Raw genomic sequence first — 23,629 nt, forward strand, 5'->3', positions numbered from 1 at the left:
GCGTCAGTAATTCGCTCAACATCTCTCCGTTTATCTGTAAAATTTAGCAGATTGGGCACCTAAAGGATTTCCTCCAAAGTGCCTTTGCACAAGTTTGGCAAGCGACAACCTCCGCTATTGGCTGTCTTTTAAATGTGTATGTCCCGCCACTCCCAATTCTCCGTCAGCTCCTTGGATCCCAGACTCGGTACGTGGCGGCAGTGCCATTTCTATCGTTGGCGCACAGTGTCTGAGAATTGACGGGACTTGTCTTTTGACAATTGAGACTTGTCCGGGAAGCCACAATGTCTTTGATGTAAGTTCTGCAGGCAGCGCCAGCTTGCTCTGATGTCTCACCCAAATTCTCTGCAAGCCGACTCCCTTGTCCGAGGTCCAGAGCTGGCTTTCCTCACTGGTGTGTGACCGTGAGTAGCTGGAGAGGAAAAGTATCTGATTTCTGCGCGGGGCGTGGGAAGGTGGGGCGGTCCCGGCCCCCGCCGCAACCGCCAGGGTAGGAGCCCGGGAACGCCTTCCGCGCTCCCCGCCCGCGAAGTTTGCAGCGCGCAGCGCGTTCGCAGAGACCTCGTCTCCTGGCCCGAGGCTGGGCGCTGTCAGTTCCTGCTCCGTTGGTTGCTGGCTCCAGCCGCTGCAGGTTCCAGACCAGAGAAGCCGCCCCCACGCCGCGGGCTCCAGGCGCGTGGGGCGGGGGTGCGGTCGGCCGCCGCCCACACCCCGGGCTGAGCTCGCTCTTCCCGGGACGATCGTGCGCTGCAGGATGGCGGCGGCTGCGTGGGCTCCAGGCTGGGCAACAAGGCCAGTCCTGCTCCTGCTGCTGCTGCTGCTGCCGCCGCCGCCCCTGCTGCGGGCGGTGAGCGCCTCTCGGGAACCCCGGGCCGCGGCCCGGCTCAGCCTGCACCCGCCCTACTTCAATCTGGCGGAGGCGGCGAGGATTTGGGCCACCGCCACCTGCGGGGAGCGGGAGCCTGGCGGCGCGCGGCCCCGGCCCGAGCTCTACTGCAAGTTGGTGGGGGGGCCCACCGCCCCGGGCAGCGGCCACACCATCCAGGTAAGGTCCCAGAGCGAGCGAGGGGTGGCAGGGGGCGGGGCCCCCTCCCCGCTCTGCCCAGCGTGCTCTGCCCAGCGACTACACGCGGAGGGAGGGGGTCTTTCCCCAGCGTACGCTGGAGAGCCCAGGTGACCCGGACGGGGTCCCCCAGCCCCGCGCGGGCAGGCGACCCCGGTGGTAGGCGCGGTGCGGAGGTGCGAACCTGCGGGGCACCAGGCTTGCAGACGCGCCGCCCGAGGCAGGGACGGGTAGAGCGCGCGAGGTGAGTGAAGGCTGAGGTTAAGTTTGGGCGCGCTGAGCAGAAAGTCCCAAGGTGCGCCCCGAAGTGCGTACACAGTACGGAACTGTCGCCCAGTCCTGCCGTCCTGCCCCAGTCACTCAGGTAGCGCCTGACCAGGCCTTGAGTGCCCTGGACGCCTCCTCCTAGGCCCTTCTTTCTCCCCGACCTTATTCGGAGAAGTTGGTAGCAGTGGGTTTCCGTGGCGTATTTGGAGAGAACTTTTAGGTTATATAGGTAGTATCACTCCGATGTCACCCAAAAGATGCACCTCACCGCACTGCCTGAAGTGCCACCATTCAGGGTCTCTGGGGCGAGTGAGATGAAATGGACAGCAATGGACGCGACGCTCAGGGTCCGACGCTCAGGGTTCGACTCAGTGCGAACACCTGGTGTGAATGATAGTGTTGCTGGTGCTTAATCAGCATCTGGACGTGTGCCAGGTGCTGACACACGACCCTCACAACAGCTCTGGGAACTGGATCCGCGAGCAGGTTGAGAAACGTGCCAGCGTCTTCAAGTAGGGTAGGGAGATTTGAACCCAGTCCTGACTCCAAATTTTCTTTACACTGAGCCATAATTCATGATTGCCTCCCTCCTTCTACTGGGAAATATTGCTGAGGAATAGGAAAGTGTTGCCGGAAGAGGGAGTGATCTTGGAGCTTGGGCTCCAAAGGCAAAGGATTGTCATTGAGAATCTAGGTCAGTGTTGTAGAAACTCTTGGTTGTGCATTTCCATAAACAACAAATTGTTGAACGTGCAGTTATAAATTGTGTGTATGTATTGCTTTATTAGTATATTGTGTGTACTATAAAACACACAAGAATAGAAATAAAAATTAAAATGACAATGATGAAAATACTTTTAATTTTATTAACAGCGCCTTTTAATTTTGCTTTCTCTAAATACTTAATTTGTTATTGTGTAGAGCTATTTATAAATATCCAGATGTAATTATTTATATGAATAGTTTTGACAAGTTGAGTTGAGCACTTATGACCCAGCAATTCAAGGTTGGTTTTACATTAATGCTTGAAATTAGTGATTGTCCTAGCTGGAAAGATACTTCAAAAAAAAAAAAAAAAAATGGGTAGATTCCAGAAGGACTGCATTGACCACTGAGTTCCAGAACCAGCTACATAATCACAGAGTACAGTGCAAAATGAAAATGTGGAGCACCTTGTCCAAAAATTAGGAATTTCAAATGGTGATAGCGGAACATTAAATTAACTGAGGGGACTTTCTGAGCGTGGGATTCTGTGTAACTCCACAGGTCTGATATTGCCTGAATTCATTAAATCATGCTACTCATCTTTCTGCCCCATCCTCCAGTTATTCTAAAAATTTTTTAAAGTAGACACTTGGCCAGTCAATGTTTGCTTTTCAATGGCATTAAGTACTTCTTGGTAGGAAGGTATTGTGTTTTAGTGGAAGGTAGGAAGGTAGTGTGTTTAGTGATTGAAAACTCACTGCAAGTCCTTTTTTTTTTTAATATTAAAATATATTACAAAATTCTGTGTCCTTGTTTTTAAAATGTGCAAACATAAGAACTTTTAGAGTAACACAATTCTGTCTTTTCAACAGCCAAAAAATGAAACATTTCCAAACATCTATTTCCCAAAACACTCTTTTCAAAGTGTACATTTCTTGGGGCACCTGGGTGGCTCAGTCAGTTAAGTATTCGACTTCGGCTCAGGTCATGATCTCGCGGTTTATGAGTTCGAGCCCCACGTTGGGCTCTGTGCAAATAGCTCAGAGCTTGGAGTCTGCTTCGGATTCTGTGTCTTTCTCAATCTCTGCCCCTCCCCCGCTCATGCTCTGTCTCTCTCTCAAAAAATAAACATTAAAAAAAATTTTAAAAACATTAAAAAAAACTTAAAAAAACCCAAAGCATCCATTTCTTTAGAACAGTATTTACCTTTTCACACGTCGTTAAAACAACACCTTTACCTTGGTAAGTACCCTTATTTTTTGTAAATATCTATCAGGTCATGTACTACTGGCAGCCCATGTCATCCCAGAATAAGCAGATTTGGGATTTTTGTGGAAAAAAAAAAAAAGTGTGACTCATCTTTAAATTTCAAGTTCTTTTAAGTAGGTTACCATGAGAGAACCGGTGAATCTGTGCCATCAAAACAATTTCATTATCACTCCTCCTTGTAGTACAAGTTTGGAACTGTTCTGCCCTTCAGGAGAATAGAATCCACATGTCCACTTAACCAGGCACATGCAAGCTTTGATGTGTCATGGTCAGATGATAGCTGGTGGAACCCCTCCTCCTCTTCCCTTGGACAGACAGACTCTCAGGACCATTGTGACCAGGTGACTTGACAGGGTAAAGGCCCTATGCCATCTGCACATTCAATATTAGTAAGACTGAGTTTCTTCATTTTTAAGTAAAATAAACAAGTTTTAATATTCCCTTCTGGCATCCCATTGGACTGTCTGGCACATCCAGCTTGGAGAGAACTGTCCTAATTATGGAAAGAGTAAATGCAAGCAGAAGAAAGGTATCAAAGAAATTTTCAGCTGTCTCCTCTCCCATGGATTTGCCTAGGAATGGACTGATCTTCATTCCCCTCCTCACTGTTTTTTGTTTTGTTTTGTTTTGTTTTTGAGTGCTCATAGGTTGATACTACTTTTTGGAGGTCCAGAAAAGTCCTATTTTCTGGTCTGATGGAGTTTCCTTGGTCCTTAAACCTTGGTTCACAGTCCTAGATAGAGTAGGAAGTGGCTTTTCTGAGGTCATGCAGCAGACTGCATTTCTAGGCCAGGCCATAGACAGTGGAAAAATAATGCCATCTGGTGTTATGCCGTATTCTTCCCTAAAAATAAGGAGAGCAAAAGTTGCTGCTGAATAGTGCTTTCTGCTTTCACAGTTGAGGGCTTGAGGAGATCTCACTGATTGCTCACGTGAGAGGTTCTTACCTAATGAGGACAGAGGAGACAGGGAAGGGGAGTTCTAAGAGCTGGGCTATGAGATGCTCACTCTAGCCCATTGTTGGCAACACCTGGTATAGACCCTGCCTTTCAGAAAACTGTGGGGTGATGGGAGATGAGTGGGAAAAGGAAGAGAGACTGGGATTGATCAATTGGTTGTACCCGAATGATGATGATCTTGAATCTTACTTATGTATAGCTCAAGATGGGAAATGGAGAAGAGTTAATAAGTTCTATTTCTTTCAGCTTTCTAAAAATAAATCTTTAGGGCCAGCCAGGGTTTAGAATTTCAGGCAGAAGGATTTTTCAAAAAATGTAAAAAATGAATAAAAGTCATGTCTTTGAATAAAACCTGGGCTTATGGTTCTGATTCTGTAATAATAATTCTGATACTTGAATGGTAGCATGTGTCGATAGGTAGAGGATTTTCAAAGTCTGAGGTTTTTGTTTGTTGTGTGAAAAGTATCTGCTGTGGTTTCTCTGGACTTCAAATTCATTAAATAAGATTTTATATACTTGTTACTGCTCAGACATAAAGTTTTTGGTGTTTGAGAGCTCTATGATTCAGGGATTTTGTCTGTCTGGTTCACAGCTGTATCCCATGCTTAACCGCAAAGGCTGGTACAGTATATGTGCTCAGAAAATATTGAAGGAGAGGATGGTGAAGACACAGCTAAAGGCGGTAAAGAAGTTTGTAAAGAATATACAAGGAAGGGGCGCCTGGGTGGCTCAGTCGGTTGAGCGTCCGACTTCAGCTCAGGTCACGATCTCGCGGTCTGTGAGTTCGAGCCCCGCGTCGGGCTCTGGGCTGATGGCTCAGAGCCTGGAGCCTGCTTCCATTCTGTGTCTCCCCCTCTCTCTGCCCCTCCCCCGTTCATGCTCTGTCTCTCTCTGTCTCAAAAAAAAAAAAAAAAAAAGTTAATAAAAAAAAAGAATATACAAGGAAAATGCACAAATTAATTCTATTCCGCTGAGAAGAAACTCCCACTGAAATCTGTCACACTTTATGCTTCAATTTTAAATGTTTAATTACCTATGGAATCAAAACACATTATTATTTCTGACATCTGCTAGAGATGATGGTAAAATGTTAGTGGAAGGCTGCACTGAAAATATAACCTTGTGTTTGGTTTAGTTTGGCATTAACACTACACTCACAAGGAACGAAGTGAACCTATTTACCAAATATATGATGCCGATTTTGTACATTGACAATTCAACACATCTTTTGTGTGTTCCTTAATTACATTATAATTTATGTGTAGGAACGTGTATCTAACCTGAATGACAGTGGTAAGGGGAGCTTGCACACACTGGTCAGTTACAGCCAAGAGCAGGAATGCTTGGCACAAAGCAGGCTAGGTTGTGTGTTTGTGTAACTTGGACTAATGGTCATAAACAGGAAACTCAATTTCACTAAGGCTGTTTATAGAACTATTGTGAAAGAGAAACCATTTGTTAGCTTCAACAAGGGCCTTTTCCTTTGTGAAACTGATAGGAAAGTCTTGAACAAGGGCTGAGAAATGAAGACATTCATTATTCCACTGATACATTTGTAACAATTCTTAGGTGTGTTATTTTGAAACTTCAGACAAATGACTACAGTCAGCAATTTAAAGATGAATAATCCTTTTTTTAAATTTTATTTTTTAAAATTTACATCCAGGTTAGTTAGCATATAGTGCAACAATGATTTCAGGAGTTGATTCCTTAATGCCCCTTACCCATTTAGTCCATCCCCTCTCCCACAACTCCAGTAACCCTCTGTTTGTTCTCCGTATTTAAGAACCTCTTATGTTTTTGTCCCCTTCCCTGCTTTTATATTATTTTTGCTTCCCTCCTGTTATGTTCATCTGTTTTGTGTGTTAAAGTCCTCATGAGTGAAGTCATATTTGTTTTTTCTCTAATTTCGCTTAGCATAATACCCTCTAGTTCCAATCATGTATTGCAAATGGCAAGATTTCATTCTTTTTGATTGCCCAGTAATATGCCATTGTATACATATACCACATTTTCTTTATCCATTCATCAATTGATGGACATTTGGGCTCTTTCCATACTTTGGCTATTGTTGATAATGCTGCTATAAACATTGGGGTGCATGTGCCCCTTCGAAACAGCACAGCTGTATCCCTTAGATAAAAACCTAGTAGTGCAATTGCTGGGTCGTAGGATAGTTCTATTTTTAATTTTTTGAGGAACCTCCATACTTTTTTTCCAGAATGGCTGCACCAGTTTGCATTAAAGATGAATAATACTTTTTAAAAAATGATTTTCCTAATAGTTCTGTGTTTATGGACATTGGCCAAAGTTTAGCAATGAAAGTTTATGCACAAATCATTTGGAGAAGACAAACATCCATGTTTTCCTCTGGAGAGCCACGTTCACTCACCAGGGTGAGGTGGAACATGGTTCCACATAGCAGGACGTCAGCAATTTAAATTTCTTCCTCAACAGAGGTGCCTGGATGGCTCAGTAGGTTAAGCGTCCGACTTCAGCTCAGGTCATGATCTCAGAGTTCATGGGTTCAAGCCCTGCATTGGGTTCTGTGCTGACAGCTCAGATCCTGGAGCCTCCTTCGGACTCTGTGCCTCCCTCTCTGTCTGCCCCTCCCCTGTTCACACTCTGTGTCTCTCTCAAAAATAAAATAAACATTAAAACATTTTTAAAATTTTTTCTCAACAAATCACAGACTACTGGAGCTCATGGACTTTCAGGGCTGTTGAAAGTGAATGTTCAGTCCTTGAATTGCAAGATCTTACTTCATGCTCTGAATTACCTGTGCCACTGAGAATGTGGATCATTTAATCTGAGAAAAAGAAGTATGTAGTCATAGGCAAAGGAAAGGACTTGTAAGAAAAGTGTGCTTAACTCATTACAGAAAGTTAGCTGTGTGCATTTTACATCTTCAGTGCACATATGAGTGTGAAAACTACACATTTTCTTCATATTTTTTACCAAAACTAGACTGAAGTATGAGTCATTTTTAACAGCTTTATTGATGTGTAATTTAAGTACTATAACATGTATCCATTGTAAGTGTGAATTAAATATTAAAAAAAAATTTTTTTTAATGTTTATTACTTTTGAGACAGAGCTCAAGTGAGGGAGGGGCAGAGAGAGAGGGAGACACGTAATCCGAAACAGGCTCCAGGCTCTGAGCTGGCAGCATAGAACCCGATATGGGACTCGAACCCACAAACCATGAGATCATGACCTGAGCTGAAGTCGGACTCTCGACCAACTGAAAAATATTTAATTCAGGCGCCCCTGAATTAAATATTTTTTAATTAATTTATAGAGTTGTGCAACTATCACTAGAATCCAGTTGTAGAACTGGATTTCCATCAGCCGCAAAAGTTTTCTTGTGTTTATGCTTTCAGTTTCTCTACTAGTATTATTTTTGTCTCTAAAAATTGCCCATTTCTGTAAATTTCATATAAATGAAATTATACAATATGTGGTCTTTTGCGTCTGACTTCTTTCACTTGGCATAATGATTTTGAAGTTCATTAATATTTTTGTATGATTTAGTAGTTTGTTTCTTTTTGTTGCAGAAAATAGTATTCCATTGTATAGCTACACCTCATTTTCTTTATCCCAATCAAGGACATTTGGATTGTTTTCAGGTTTGGGCTCCTATAAGTTAATGCTGCCATGAACATTCATTCACAAACGAATCTTTGTGTAGACATATGTTTTCAGTTTCCTTGGGTAGATTCCTAGCTGTGGAATTGCTAGATCACATAGAAAATTTATATTTAAGTTTTCGAGAAACTACTTATTATTGAAATGGAGAACTGATGTCTCCAACTAATATTATGGAACTATTTATCCCTTCAGGTCCCTCAATTTTTGCTTCTTGTACATATGAGGCTTTTTTGTTTGGTATAGATATATTTAAATTGTTACATCTTCTTGAAGGATTGGCCCTTCCCTCATTGTGTAATGTTTGTCTTTATCTTTTGTAACAATTTTTAGCTTAAAGTTTATTTTGTCTGGTATTAGTGTAACCATCCCAGCTCTTTTTGGGTTACTTTTTACAGGGAATACCTTTTTCTATTCTTTCACTTTCAATTTATTTGTGTCTTTGTGTCTAAAGTGAATCTCTGGTAGATCTGTGTCATGTTTTTTGTTTTTTAATCCATTCTGCAAATCTTTGCCTTTTAATTTAGAAGTCTAATCCATTTACATTTAAAGTGATTATTGATAAGTGATAATTTATAAGCCTAATCCATTTACATTTAAAGTGGCCTTACTTCTGCCATTTGTTACTTGTTTCCTGTATGTCTTCTATTTTTTGGTTCCTCAATTCCTCCATTGCTACCTTCTTTTGTGTTTAATTTCTTTTTCTAATAAACCATTTTGATTTCCTCATTTACTTTTCTGTATATTTTTTGGTTATTTTCATAGTGATTACTTGAGTTGATATAAACTTAGCATCAGTGGCATCTAAAATTCTGCTTCTATACAGGTCTGTTCCCACTCTTTATGTTATTGTCACAAATTAGATCTTTTTTTTAAAAAAAGTTTATTTTATAGAGAGGTAGCAAGCGCATGAGTGGAGAAGGGGCAGAGAGAGAAAGAGGGAGAGAGAGAATCCCAAGCAGGCTCTGCGCTGTCAGCACACCTGATATGAGGCTTATTCTCACAAACCTTGAGATCATGATCTGAGCTGACATCAAGAATCCAATGCTTAACTGACTAAGCCCCTGAGGTGCCCTAAAAAATTAGATCTTTTACATTGTTGCCCGTTGACATACATATATAATTGTTGTTCTGTGCATCTCTTCTAAATCATATGGGACAAACCAAAAATTCAATAATGCTGGCTTTTGTATTTATCTATGTAGTTATCTGTCCTGGTATTTCTTATTTCTTTGCATGGCTTTGAGTTACTGTCTAGTGTTCTTTAATCTCAGCTGAAAGACTCCTTTAGCTTCTCTAGCTTTTTAACCTTCAATAGAGCAGGTCTACTAGCAATAAACTCCTTCGGCTTTTGTTTATTTGGGAGTGTCCTCATTTCTCCCTCATTTTTGAAGAATAACTTACCAGGTACGGAATTCTATTTTCCTCTCAACATTTTAAATATGTTATCTCAGTGCCTTCTGGTTTCCATGGTTTCAGATGAGAAATAGGCTGTTAATATTATTGAGGATCCTTTATATGTGATAAATTGTTTCTCTTTTGCTGCTTTCAAGATTACTTTTGTCTTTTCTTTTTAATGTTCATGTATTTATTTTTGAGAGAGAGAGTGTGTGTGCACAGTGGGGGGGGGGGCAGAGAGAGAGGGAGACAGAGAATCTGAAGCAGGCTCTGAACTGTAAGTGTAGAGCCCTATACGAGGCTCGAACTCACAAACCATGAGATCATGTCCTGAGTCCAAGTCGGACGCATAACCGACTGAGCCACCCAGGCGCCCCTCTTTTTGTCTTTTGACAGTTTGATTACAGTGTGTCTTGGTGTGGACCTCTCTGAGTTTTTCCTACTTGGAGTTAAGTTTCTAACTCTGTCCACTGAAGGGATCTAGAAGCAATGATACACTGGGAACAATGAACATATACTAAATGGTACCTCATACCCAGATCTTGGTTTCTAAACACCACACCCGTAATAAACAAACAAACAAGTGATGCTTCTGGAAAAACGAGTTGGTTCCAAGGAAGGAGCACAAAATAAATAAAAATTGGCACTGGAATAGGGGCGCCTGGGCGGCTAAGTCGGGTAAGTGTCTGACTTTGGCTCAGGTCACGATCTTATGGCTCAAGAGTTCAAGCCCTGCGTCAGGCTCTGTGCTGACAGCTCAGAGCCTGGAGCCTGCTTTGGATTCTGTGTCTCCCTCTGTCCCTCCCCCACTCATGCTCTGTATTTTTCTGTCTCTCAAAAATAAACAAATGTTGAAAAAAAATTTTTTTTTATCAAGAGTTCTTTTAAGAATGAAATGTACAGTACATTATATACTGAACATATTTGGCATGCTAAATAATCCACCGGCAAAGAGACTTTTACAGAATAACTGTTAAATTGTTTTGGTACTGTATTAATGACTAGTTTAGATATTATTTATTTACATAGGGGCACATTTTTATATCAGTGGAAGAAACATTTTGCAGGGAGAGTGGTGGCGGAGTTGGATGAGCAGCGGCTGTCTGTGCAGCTGGCCCTGGAGACAGAGGGGTGTGCTTCCTGCGTCTGACTCTTGGTGTCGGCCCAGGTCATGATCTCACAGTTGTGAGATCATTGGCTTTGCGCTCGTAGCGTGGAGCCTCTTTGGGATTCTCTCTCTCCCTCTCTCTCTGCCCCTCCCCTACTCCTGCTAGCTCTCTCTCAAAATAAATAGATAAACATTAAACAAATTTTAAGTGACAAGAGGCTTTAGCAGCTGCTCATTTGAAAATGCCAGCGGAATTGAATGCACAAGTTGAAAAGTATAAGGAAAAACTAAGACAGCCTAAAGAACAAAAAAAGGAGACAGATGATTGAAATGTGGGACAGCATGCGAGGAGGAAAAAGTTACAAAGGAAATGTGAGAAAGCCTCCAGGAGAAGACATTCCTGGGCCTTCTACTTCATCAGGCATCCTGAAGCGAAAATCTGACAGAAAGCCTTTGCAGGGAGGTGGTGACAACCCTTTGTCTGTTGCAGAAAGTGGAGCGTGCTCCTGCGGAGGCCCGTCCTCTGATAGACGAGGCTAAGGATCTCGTTAGTGTCGCTTTTGGTCTTCCCAAGATGAATCCATAACCCTCAGTTCGGTCGCCTTATGCACGCTTTTCACGTTGTGCGTGAAGGGGAGGGAGGCTTTTTCCTCTTCTTTACGACACCTGCATCTTCAGTGGTTGAAGTCAGCATGGGGTATAGACATCACCACTAGCAGTAGTGGCAGTGGTCACACTTCAGTGAAGCCAGTGGCTGGGTTCATTGATCTCGTAGGTAATTGCTAGTTGGTAGTTAAAGGCCTCCAGGTGATGAGCAGTCTTGATTAAAGAGATCTAGGGATGGTCCTTCAAGTTAGATGTCCCTGCTGGTCTGACAGTCTGTGGGATGGGTTGTGCCGCATGATGTCTTCCTGGTAAATGGTGAGCCCGCCAGCGAGGATTATTGATGCAGACAGTTGATGGGGTTGTTTCTCTGTATGTAAAAAGAAACTTAAAAAAAATCCAAAGAACATTTTTAGCATCTTTATTAAATTCAAGGAAATTTCTGTATGCACTTGAATTTGTTTATCAAACATTAAACAACTTTTTATCATTCTAAAAAAAGGTAACATTTTTTTTTTTTTTTTTGGAGGGGGGAGATATTAACTTTTTCAGGCCAATTTTGGTGGCAAGAATACATTCTTCCAGATCATAAATTTTTTTCTGGTTGTGATTTAGGCTTTCATGAGCCTGCATTAACCCTTGCTCAACATTCTGGAACCATTTGCCTAGTGAGGAAAAGACTTTCTCAATGGTACCTCAGTGGTCCTAGTCAGTGGAACTGACTGCATACATGGGCTCCTGGCCAAGGGACAAGTGGCGACTGAAATCCAGCCTGGGCAAGGCTGTATCTGCTCAGGGGCAGGGAGCCTTTTTTTTTCTTCTTCATATAAAAAGAGCTTTTTGCATGAGCTAGCAGGGCCTTGATCAGATCCCTCATGCCAACAGGGTGGAAACTGCCCTGGGGAAAGCCAACTCATGGAGTCTCACGTGTTCTGCCAGTTTTTCAGTGTCATAAACATATTGTGCTTTCTTCGTGGTTTTCCCATCCTGAATGCTCAGAAAATACATGTGCGATTAACAAATGGATATTAGCCAGAAAGGAAGATGAATTTGAATTCAATTATTTATGCATAGCTTAGCTGTGAGGAGTGGGGAAAAGGAACAATTCTCTACTACGTTCAAGTTACACCATATATTGCACGTACTGTGTACAGAAGTGATACCAAATAAAGAGGCAGCATGGTGAGTAATAGGGATCAGGGGACTTAGTCTGCTGCTCAGTGCAAGGTGTAAATTTCACACTTAGGCAATATTTACTGATGCTTGCTTGGTACTGTTGGAAAGCACCTTACATGTACTGACTTCTTAGTCCTGACAGCAGTTTGTCAAGGGGGTATTCTTAGCATGCTCATTTTACAGATGAGGAAACAGAAGCACACAGAGGTTCAGTATGTGTTTAAGATCAGAAAGCTAGCGCGTGTTGCAGCCCCGTGGCCGCAGAGTTCATGCTCTTACTATCCTATGCTGCCACTGCCAGGCTAACTGCCCCTCCCCCAGAGTTTCAGCCAAACTGTGCACCACCTCACTAATTCCCTTCATTACCTGGGAGCCATTTGTTTTCACATCTGATGTCCTTATTAGATCTGTAGCTCCCTGAGCAGGGCGCCGCATTTTCCTGCTCATGTCTGTCTTCCCTGTGGCGGTGCATCACAGATACTCCATAGATGCTTTTTTTTTTTTTTTTTTTTTTTACGTTATTTATTTTGAAAGAGAAAGAGCATGCACGAGAGTGGGGGAAGGGCAGAGAGAGAGGAGAGAGGGGATCCCATGCGGGGCTTCATCTCATGACTGTGAGATCACGACCTGAGCTGAAATCAAGAGTTGCCCACTTAACTGACTGAGCCACCCAGCCTCCCCTCCGTAGATGCTTTTTGAAGAAACTTTCAAAGGCTGATACCATCATAGAATTTTCATACTATAGCAACACCTGGATAGAAGTGCTGTTTGACCAAAAAGTACCTGGATTTCAATAACCTGCCTTTGAAAGACAGTTGTGGCCCTGATGTGTTGAATTGCAAAGTAGAGATATCTGATATACTGGTTGAAACCAGTGACTAGGGCTGGGCCACCAGAAGCGGCAAGAGGCAAGGAAGGATCCTTCTGCAGATTTCAGAGGAAACGGGGCCCTGCCAACACCTTGACTGCAGACTTCTAGCTTCCATACTATGAGACAAGACATTTCTGTTGTTCTAAGCCGGTTTATGGCACAGCGTTTTCAATGGTGGCCCTGGGAGACTAATACACTGTTAGTTGGTTCGGGCTGCCATAACAAAATACTATAGATTGGGTAACTTACAAGCAACAGAAATTTATTTCTCACGGTTCTAGAGGCTGGGAAATCCGAGGTCAAGGGCAGATTCAGTGTCTGGTGAAGGCCCACTTCTAGTTTATATTTTTTTGCTATGTCCTCACATGGTGGGAAAGGTGAGGGATCTCTCTGGGGCCTCTCTTGTAAGGGCACTAAGCCCATTCAACTCATCCTAATACCATCATCTTGGGGGTTAGGTCTTTAACATATGAAATTAGGGGGGCATAACTATTCAGTCCATATTAGTAACTTTAAATCAGATAATCAGTCTCTCAGTGAGTCAGTAGTACTTCTTGACTATTCAGTGTATGAGTTATCTGTGTAATGGGAGAGTGGAGGATGAAGGGCCCTTCATGAGACTCTCCAGGTAGTTCTAGGGTCTCTGCTTTTGAGACTTTGCCACCTAGCAACTCAAAATATCTCTAAGTAGAATGAGTATTGTTCTTGGCTGAACAAATATTTAGGGATCACCCACACTGAGGCATCTTTAAATATGAAGAACATATCAGAGGGGCGTAAAATAAGGATTGACTAATGCAGGTGAGACCGTGGAAGTTTCCTGGATACTGTGAGCCTTGGATTCCTTTCTGCATAGAGCCCAGTGGTTGGATGATTCCTTTCCCACTAATGAGGGCTCACGGGCTACGTCAGGGGAAGGGTGGGGTTGTGAAATGAAAGACCCAATTCCCTATGTCCTGGGATTGGCTCTGCAGAGACTAAATATTGCTGAGGATTTGTGTGCACAGAAGGCACTGGTGGCAGAGATTCTATGCAAGGTAGTTTGCACAGGGATTTGATGAGAACAAAAAACGTCAGACTTTCACATGTTCCTGTCTGTCTTCTCTGTTTCCAGGTGGCTTTCCTATTTCATTTTGACACCTGATCACTTAATGTATCTTTAATGTGATTTTGAATGTTTTTAATGAACCAGAAATATGAACAGAAAATGGAGGGAGACCTCATTAGGAAAAATCTCTTGGTAAGATTGCCATAAACTAGTTGAGTTTTTTTTTTTTTTCTTTTGTTTTATTTCATGATCTTTTAGGTCAACTTAGTAGACTTCCATCTGAGTAAAAATATAGCCATGGAAGTGACTCTTTCCAGTAGTGATAAAGTCTTCCTTCCGTTTCCCTGAGCACCATGGAAGTCTTTGTAACTTTCATTCACTTGGTGTTACCTGCAGCCTCCTTCTCTTTGATCGCTTGCTCGCTTTGGTCCTGGGTGTTGTTTTCTCTGGCTCTTACATACAGCACTTACCACTCTAGCTTAGGAGGATTGGGGCTGAAACAAACCATGGTAGAACTGCTTGACTAACCACAAGGAAGATGAGGCCAGGGGCCTTCAGAGCCATTACGGAGATGTTTGTAACTGGCGGTTCTCCACCTTCACTGAAGACAAAATAGAAGGGGATGTGTCATGTTGCAGCACAAGGGATTGAGATCGGCTATGGAAAGAGTTGCCAGGGGCGCCTGGGTGGCTTGGTCGGTTAAGCGTCCGACTTCGGCTCAGGTCATGATCTCACGGTCCGTGAGTTCGAGCCCCGCGTCGGGCTCTGTGCTGACAGCTCAGAGCCTGGAGCCTGTTTCAGATTCTGTGTCTCCCTCTCTCTCTGCTCCTCCCCCATTCATGCTCTGTCTCTCTCTGTCTCAAAAATAAATAAACGTTAAAAAATAAATAAATAAATAAATAAATAAAGAGCTGCCAGGGCAGAGTGTACTCAACCACTGAAGGGATATTTTGAGAAGAGAGCCCTCTGCTAGGTCAAAATCCTGTGTGCCATCTTTTAGGCCCATCCGTAGACAGCTACAAGGCTTTGACTGGCAGGGCTCATGGGGAAGCTGTGCTTCCCACACCAGACCTGTACACAAGGAGGGACTTGCAGCCAAGGATTCGGGTCCCCCTGGTACCAGCCGTGCCCATATGTGTTTCTGCATTCTCAGCCCCGGAGCCTCTATTGAGAGACCTCTAGTGGAGGTCCCTGGCACTTCCCAGGTGCCTCCACGGGGACTTCTCATGGGTGCTAGGGCTGAGGCAGTTTTCCCCACTCTGACTGTTTTTCTACTCCTGCTCTTCCCTTCTCCTCATTGTCAACCCTCTGGGCTCATAAAAAGGCAGGAGCCTTTGGACTTGGGTCCCTGGGGAGTGAGATACTTCTCCTGTCATTTGACCCCTGCCTGGTGCTGTACCATGGGGAAAAGTGGATCACTGGGACGCCGGCACCTTTTGTCTCTTGCCTTCACTATTACAGTAAGTGAATACAATTTTGATTACTACTTTCAGATTGGCTTGTTGTCCTCACTGATCATCTCAGCATCTGGAAGCTCAAAGGAGCTGGTAGAAGTTTTGTGGATGCTTCTTCTTCTTCTTCTTTTTTTTTTAATTTTTAATGTTTTTATTTACTTTTGAGAGAGAGAGAGAGAGAGAGTGAGCGGGAGCAGAGAGAGAGGGAGACACGGAATCCAAAGCAGGCTCCAGGCTCCGAACTGTCAGCACAGAGCCTGACGCGGGGCTCGAACTCACAAATGTGAGATTGTGACCTGAGCCAAAGTCGGATGCTTAACCGACTGAGCCACCCAGGTGCCCCGCCCCGTGGATGCTTCTTAATGTAGATTCTTATCAATGAAGGAAAGAACTGCTACCTGGAGATGTGTGTGTACACACATTTGTGTGTAATATCATCTGTTCCTGTATTGAACAAATATAAATTGACACTTATGTGCCAGGCACAGAGGATGGGGATGCAGTGGGCCAAGAATACAAATCTGAACAAGGCAGGGAAAGTCCCTGCCTGCATGGAGGTGACATTCTAAGGAGAGACTGCAACCAATGAGTAAACAAATATAATTCTAGACTGCTATTGTGTCTTGGAGAGAGTTAACAGGATTTTGTCATAGTGATTAATGAAGGGAAACTTCTCTAGGTTGGGTAGATGGAGAGGCTTTCCTAAGGAGGTCTTATTGGTACAGAAACCCAAGGGTTGAGAAGAAATCAGCCCCATCAAGAGGGTGGGAAAATGTGTTCCATGCAGAGGGAACAGGTACCAGGGCTTGGAGGTAGGAATGTGCGTGTCATGTTCTAGGAATTCAGGAGGCCATGCTGCCCTAGTTATGTATTAAAATATTTTTTTATTTATTATTTTTGAGAGAGAGAAAGCATATGAGTGGGGAAGGAGCAGAGGGAGATTGGGAAAGAGGATCTGAAGCAGGCTCTGTGCTGACAGCAGGGAGTCCGATGCGGGCTCGAACTTACAAACCTTGAGATCATGACCTGGGTGGAAGCCTGACACTTAACCCACTGAGCCATCCAGGTGCCCCATGTATTTTGAATGTTACGCCTGAAAGAGACTTCTGTATCCTTTCCAGAATTTATAAATACTTCATTTTATTTTTGTATGTATTTATGCCCTTTCTGGTCCTCAGAAGAATTTAGGTGACTGATGAAATTCAAAAACGTTAGACATGGGGCGCCCGGGTAGCTCAGTTGGTTGAGTGTCCAACTCTTGATTTCAGCTCAGGTTATGATCTGACATTTGTGGGATTGAGCCCCACTGTGAGTGCAGAGCCTGCTTGGGATTCTCTCTCCCTCTCTCTCTGCCTCTCTGAAAATAAATAAATTAACTTGAAATCGTAAAAAAAAATTAAAACATTGTACAAAAGAGTTGGGGGAACGGGACAGTGGGAAAATAGAAGTGATGAGTATAACTACTTTGTAAGGAGATCAATAACTGAAATGGAATTGAAAGAGAAAGGCTTGGCTTGAGGAATGAATCAGATCAGGGTCAGACTATCTCCCTAAGGGCAGTGTCTCACTTTTAGCAGGTCAGTAGCTGATGGTTGAATGAATGTACAATTAGGGCAGACCTGTTCTCACAAATCTAGGCTTTGGCATGAAACTCTTAGGAGAAAGTACTTTGGGTTTGGGGCACTGAGTGGGCAAGCAAAAATGTGACATGGCTCACTTCGTAAACCTGAGCTTGTGTTAGAGCAGGTGACCTACATGCGAGTACAAGTTCAGGTGACCCCTTATTGCCAGTGAAATGCCAACACGAACGACATGGAACGAGAATAGAGGGAGAAGTGGAAGGAAGAGGAATCTATGGAGATCATTAAAATAGGAGTTTAAAAACTTGCAGAAAGAACTTCTGGGGCTCTTTCAAGAAGGAACCGGTTGGTCCTGGAACGCCCAAAAGTAGATTGTATAGTGTCAGAATTAAGAACATGGGCTTTGGAATTAATCGAGCTCGCTCTGAAAGCAACTCTTCCTAAGGATGTGATCCTGGGTGAGTCAGATAACCTCTGTGAGCCTTGGTTTCATCTTTTGTAAAATGGGGATACAATAAATACCATTTAGTTCATAAGGTTATTCTGAAGATTACGTGAAGAAAACCATGTGCATCTGGGACATAGTATTTAATAAGTGGTAACTCTAATTAAAGGTTATTGAAAAAGTAGAGATATCAAGGCCTTGATAAAGAGGCCAGATGGGATAGCTGGGGTAGATTGGGAGAGGGAAACCTCTTGAATGGAAAGAAATCACAGGGGAGAAACATGTTATGGCCAACAGAATGACCAGCATTTTCTTTCTTTGCTCTCTGATTTGGCCACGACGGGAAGGTAAGCGACTGAGAAGTCTCTGAAACAGGAGAGGTACCAGCTAAAGATGGGAGAGCTGAGTTGAGCACAAGTAGCGCTTCCTGGCCAGAGCAGGCAGGTGGTCAGAAGTTAGGAGCTGAGGATGGGCCCTGGGAGTCCCTGAGGGAATGAGCAAGTCGATTTCCATTAGAGGAGAAAAAGCAGGATTCGATTTAATTACACTGTGTTTTCTGGTGAGTTTAGTGACAAGGGTGTAAGTCTATAATTTCCTGTTGTTTTTTTTAACATCAGGAGTTTAGCTTCTGACATTAAAGGTCAAATCTCTCTCTCTCTCTCTCTCTCTCTCTCTCTCTCTCACACACACACACACACACACGCACACACACACATTTCTTTTATCCATCTGCTCCTCTTCATCACTGATTAACTCGTTTGTCAATTTCTAGTATATTTCTTGAAGTAACAAAATAGCTTATGCCATTTTAATTGACCTACTAAATGAACAAATGTTAAGTGCCTACTTTCTGCCAGATGCTGTTCTGGGTAGTGAACAAGTCTCTGCTACCAAGGCACTTACAGTGCATTAAAGATGATGGCAAAATTAGCAAATGGTAAGTGCTTCCTGCTCAGAAGAAAGAGAAAGCAGATAAGACAATGCAAGTGTACTTGATCTTAGCCAGAAGGCAGAGAAGCGGTTGGGACAATAGAAGCAGATGGCAGAGTACAGCATTGCTTTTGATGGAGTGGACAAGGAGGACTTCTCAGAGAAGGGATTTAAGTCTGGGAAAAGCATGTTCTCCAGAGAGGGAACAGTAAATGCAAAGACGCTGAGGCAGGAACATACTTGTGTCAGCGTGGGTTGAATAGAGTGATTGAGGGGAAAGTGGGAAGTGGGGGGTTGTGTGTTTGTCTCCTGATAGGAATGATCCAGTAGAGTGCTAAATTGAGATGCAGGAGAGTGTGTGTGTTTAGAGGGTGTAATTGCAGATGCAAAGCCCTTGAGCCCTTGGGCAGGAGGGACAGATTCAGTCTTTGTGGGAGATGGGGCAACTTTGGAGCACAGACAGCTTCTCTGCAGCAGTGGGAGGCAAGGAGGGTGTGTGGGCACAAATGCAGGGAAATTTGTGGGTTAGGAATATGAGCAAATTCAGTAAATTCATCAGGAGAAGGGAAGAGGGAAGAGGAAGGAGGAGGTTTGAGGAGCATCGAGAATGTGTGAATTAATTTCTAGGAGAGTAAAAGAGAATAGAGTGAAACACTGTATCTGAGCATCCTTCCCTGGGTTCCTGTCTCAGCGGCACCACTTGGGCAAGTTGCTCAACCTCTTTGAGCCTCTGTCTCCTTATCTGCAAAAGGGCCTAATGATTGCACTTACCTTGATAGATTTATCGTGCAAATCAAGTCACCGTGTGCAAAGTGCAAGGTGTCCTGTCTAGCATGTAGATGTTCCCTTTGGTCATCACTGCCATCCATGCAGCTACTTCTGTGGCTGCTGCTGAGAGGGTCACTAGTGACTAGTGGTCACTCTGCCTGTGCCTGTCACCGCTGCCTCTGTGGTCCCAGACTGCAGTGTGTGGAAGATTCAGCTGAGGCACTTGCTAAAAATTCTGATTCTTGGGGCACCTGGGTGGCTCGGTCGGTTAAGCGTCTGACTTCAGCTCAGGTCATGATCTCATGGTTCCTGAGTTCGAGCCCCGCATCGGGCTCTGTGCTGACGGCTCAGAGCCTGGAGCCTGCTTCGGATTCTGTGTCTCCCTCTCTCTGCCTCTCCCCAGCTCGCACTCTGTCTGTTTCTCTCTCTCTCTCTCAAAAATAAATAAACACTAAAAAAAAAAAAAAAAGATAATACCTATAGAAAAAAAATTCTGATTCTTGGTCTGCCCCTCCCCAGAGACACAGCCTCCAGGCAGGGGTGCAGAACCTGAGATCTGAATTTAAAATTTTTTTTTTTCAACATTTATTTATTTTTGGGACAGAGAGAGACAGAGCATGAATGGGGGAGGGGCAGAGAGAGAGGGAGACACAGAATCGGAAACAGGCTCCAGGCTCTGAGCCATCAGCCCAGAGCCTGACGCGGGGCTCGAACTCACGGACTGCGAGATCGTGACCTGGCTGAAGTCGGACGCCCAACCGACTGCGCCACCCAGGCGCCCCTTTTTTTTTTTTTTAATTTTTTTTTTTTTTTTGAGATCTGAATTTTAAACAAACACCCCAGTGGCCTGCTGGCAATCCTGATGGTGAGGGATCACTTTATGGATGACATCTCATTGACTCTTTACAACCACTGCATATGATTGGAGGATTAGCCCATTTTAACAAAGAGAAAACAGGGCTCAAGGGAGGCTAAATACTTCGGCGAACATGTAACTTGTGGAGGCAGGATTTAAACCTCCATCGTTCTACTCCGAAACGCACCTTCTTGAAATGAGTTGAAAAAAGAAAACCTCCAGAATTTGGCTTGTAGGGACACCATTTCTGAGTAATAAGTGTACATTTTGTAGCCATTTTCTTCTCTGCAAAAATTTTTCTTATCTTTAAAAAAATACCTGGAATTGGGGTGCCTGGGTGGCTCTGTCAGTTGAGCATCTGACTTCAGCTCAGGTCATGATTTCGTGGTTGGTGAGTTCCAGCCCTGCGTTGGGCTCTGTGCTGACAGCTCAGAACCTGGAGCTTCAGATTCTGTGTCTCCTTCTCTCTCTGCCCCTTCCCCACTCACGCTATGTCTCTGTCTCTGTCTCTCTCAAAAATAAATAAACATTAAAAAAAAAATAAACATTAAAAAAAAATACCTGGAACCAACCTTGAGCCCTTTGCTTTAAAGATTTCTCAAATCCTTACCTCTGGGACCTCAGCACACTACATGTGTATGCTGCACTTGTGGGGTGAAATCTGTGGGGTGCAGAGCTGGGCGCTCTCTTGTGCTGTGTAATTACGCTTCATCCACCCTGTGCAGACATATGGGTCTGCAGGAAATGGGCAAACTGCTTGTCTTAATCATCAGTAACCACACTGATGTGCTTTTGTGCCTTTCAGAAGGGGGAATTCTGAAGAAGGTCTGGGAAGGAGCAGTCTGGTTTTTAAGTTTATTTATTTTATTATTTTGAGAGAGAGAGAGGAGAGAGAGAGGAGAGAGAGAGGGAGAGAGAGAACAAGCAGGGGAGGGATAGAGAGAGAGAGAGAGAGGGAGAGAGAGAATCCCAAGCAGGCTTCCTGGTGTCAGCTCAGAGCCCAACTCTGGGCTCAATCTCATGAACCCTGAGAGCATGACCTGAGCCAAAACCAAGAGTCAGGACACTTAACTGACTGAACCACCCAGGCCCCCCTGGGAAGAGCAATCTTATGTTTGGAATGGGCACACTCCAGAATGTTCTGCACATCAGGGCTCCGGCTGGCTTGGGTTGAGGACTTGAGATAGTGCCTTTAAGGCATGTGGCTTGGGGACTTTTGTGAGTGATGGCTAGGAGAAGGTTGTGGTGGCATGAACGAGCTGATATGTAATTTGGCTGTTGACGGCCAAGTGTGGCTAAGTGCTCCTGTTGCTGGGTTTGCCGAGCCTGCCATGAGGGCATTCATCCACACTTCTGTGGGACAGGGTACTTTCCGGAACCGGGTCTCTGTCCCAGGTTGGGGGCAGGTGTGTGGAAAGTTGCATAACTGCTGTTTCAGTCCGTCCAAATGTAAGACAGGGCTAGTTGATGGAGCTCCCAGAGCAGCTAGATCAGCATGGAAGGCATCTGGCTGTGAGTAACATTACCAGACCCACACACAGGGCCTGGTTCCTACACGTCCTGGCTGTGTGGTTTGAGGTGAGGCACTTCACCTCTCTGAGCCTTCTCTTCCTCAAACCTTTGAGTTCTCAATACCTCGATATAAGCCTGGGAGTGTTGTGAAGATAAAGCAAAATCAAGCATGGCATGCCTCTCTTGCTTTCCCACATCCCTGTGCCAGCTCGATTCCAACACCTTTCAGTAATACGTGGTGTTTCAGCCACTTCTCTTCTCGCTAAATCTTTAGGGACAGGGGTCAACTCTTAGTGTTTGTGTGTTTGTTTTTAATCCCTGCCATCCAACTCAGTGCTCTACATGTGTAGACAGTTCTGAAACGGCGAATAAAGGAATGAGTGTTCAAACAATAAAATTATATTAGGGAGCACTGCTGTAATATCGGCCTCTAGTTTCTTAGAACCTTACAGTGTTATACAGTGAATTTAGATGGGAAGCATTGTATAGGAGAGGATTTTAGCTGAGGACAGTCATCAAAAATGTTAGGAACTAGGAAAGACTTTTTTCCTGTGCTTCTGAAAAAGCCACTTGGTGGGTCTCTGAAACATTGGGCTTCTCTTCTGGGACCTTCCAACCTTAGATCTCAACTCTGTTTCATTGTTTATTTGAACAATTCTGTCCCCTTTCCTTCTAGCCCCTTCTGTTATATTTGCTGTTTTCCATACGGCTAAGCTAATAATAGCCTTGACACAATTCAGAGCATGCATCCCTTGTCCCTATTCTCAAGAGAAGTCCCTTGTCCTTGTCTTTTAGTGTCCTCCTCTCTGGAATACAGAGGAATACCTGCACAGGTTTGTCACATGGATGGATGAATAATCGAACACAAGAGTGAAAGAATCCTCCTCTTCTCTTTGTCCCCCTCTTCTCTGACTTCTCTCAGTTTTGGTCTTGCTTTCATTTACTCCTAAGGTTGTTTTTTTTAAGTTTATTTATTTTGAGAGAGAGAGAGGGAGAGAAAAAGAGAGAGAGAGAGAGAGAGAAGGGGGAGAGAGAGAGAGAGAGAGAGAGAGAGAGAGAGAGAGACCCAGAATCCAAAGCAGGCTCCACGCTGTCTGCACAAAGCCCGATGCGGGGCTCCAACCCACAAACTGTGAGATCATGACTTGAGCTGAGATCAAGAGTCAGATGCTTAAATGACTGAGCCACCCCGGCGCCCCTATTTATGGGTATTTAAAAAATATTGGACCTCAGAGGCAGAGTTGGATTATGGGTTATTCATAACCCTCTGTTTAATGACATGCTTTCATCATTGGTCCTTGCATGGTCTGACTTAATGTATATGTGGATGGATGGATGGATGGATTTTAAATAGTATAACAAGCATCCAAGTATCTGCTACCAAAACCAAAAACAATGCCTTGATAATAACATCTATCTAACCATACAGTTTCCTCACCTCCTGTCTCTCTGTTTCCCACAGTCTGGGGTAACCATCATTCTGAATCCTTTATTAATTTTTCTTTTGTATACAGTTTTCATTACAACTCTGTATATTCCTAAATAGTAAGTCCTTCTCATTTGGGTTGCTCGTGTTGTCAAATATATTCATTTATTCATTGTTGGTCATTTATTAATTCCTTGTGTAAATACACTGCTGTGATTCATTGTCACTCCTGTGGCTGGGTAATTAGGTTATTCCCAGGATTTTGACCTTGTGAACAGTGCTTCTGTGAATATTCTTGAACATGATGTCATCAAGATTGTGCAAGAATTTATGGGTTATGAGCTTGCGAGTAGAATTCCTGGGTCACAAGAAATGTGAATTTTCGACATTATGAGATAATGCCAAAACAGTTTCCAAAGTCTTTGTGCCGATTCATACTCATACCATATCCTTTCCAATCCTGGTTATCCTCACATTTTGTTTTTTGTTTTTGTTTTGTTTTTTTTTAATATATGAAATTTATTGTCAAATTGGTTTCCATAC

At 43.7% G+C, this 23,629-nt stretch overlaps 1 protein-coding gene across 4 annotated transcripts in view; it reads left to right on the plus strand.

The window, feature by feature from the left end:
* The first annotated feature begins 618 nt into the window (after window positions 1-618).
* The window catches only part of LAMA3 (laminin subunit alpha 3), a 272,517-nt gene continuing 249,506 nt past the window's right edge, over window positions 619-23,629 (plus strand). For 2 of the 4 annotated variants that reach the window (XM_042909621.1, XM_042909620.1), the window contains exon 1: window positions 619-1,045. In XM_042909621.1, coding sequence (XP_042765555.1) covers window positions 755-1,045 — 291 coding nt within the window. In that variant the 5' untranslated portion in view covers window positions 619-754. Of the gene's footprint in view, window positions 1,046-18,492; window positions 18,532-23,629 lie in introns of those variants that run through there. The other 2 variants (XM_042909619.1, XM_042909622.1) reach the window with 2 other exon arrangements.

Source organism: Panthera leo, chromosome D3 (genome assembly GCF_018350215.1).
Source record: "Panthera leo isolate Ple1 chromosome D3, P.leo_Ple1_pat1.1, whole genome shotgun sequence".
Classification (NCBI taxonomy): Eukaryota; Metazoa; Chordata; class Mammalia; order Carnivora; family Felidae; genus Panthera; species Panthera leo.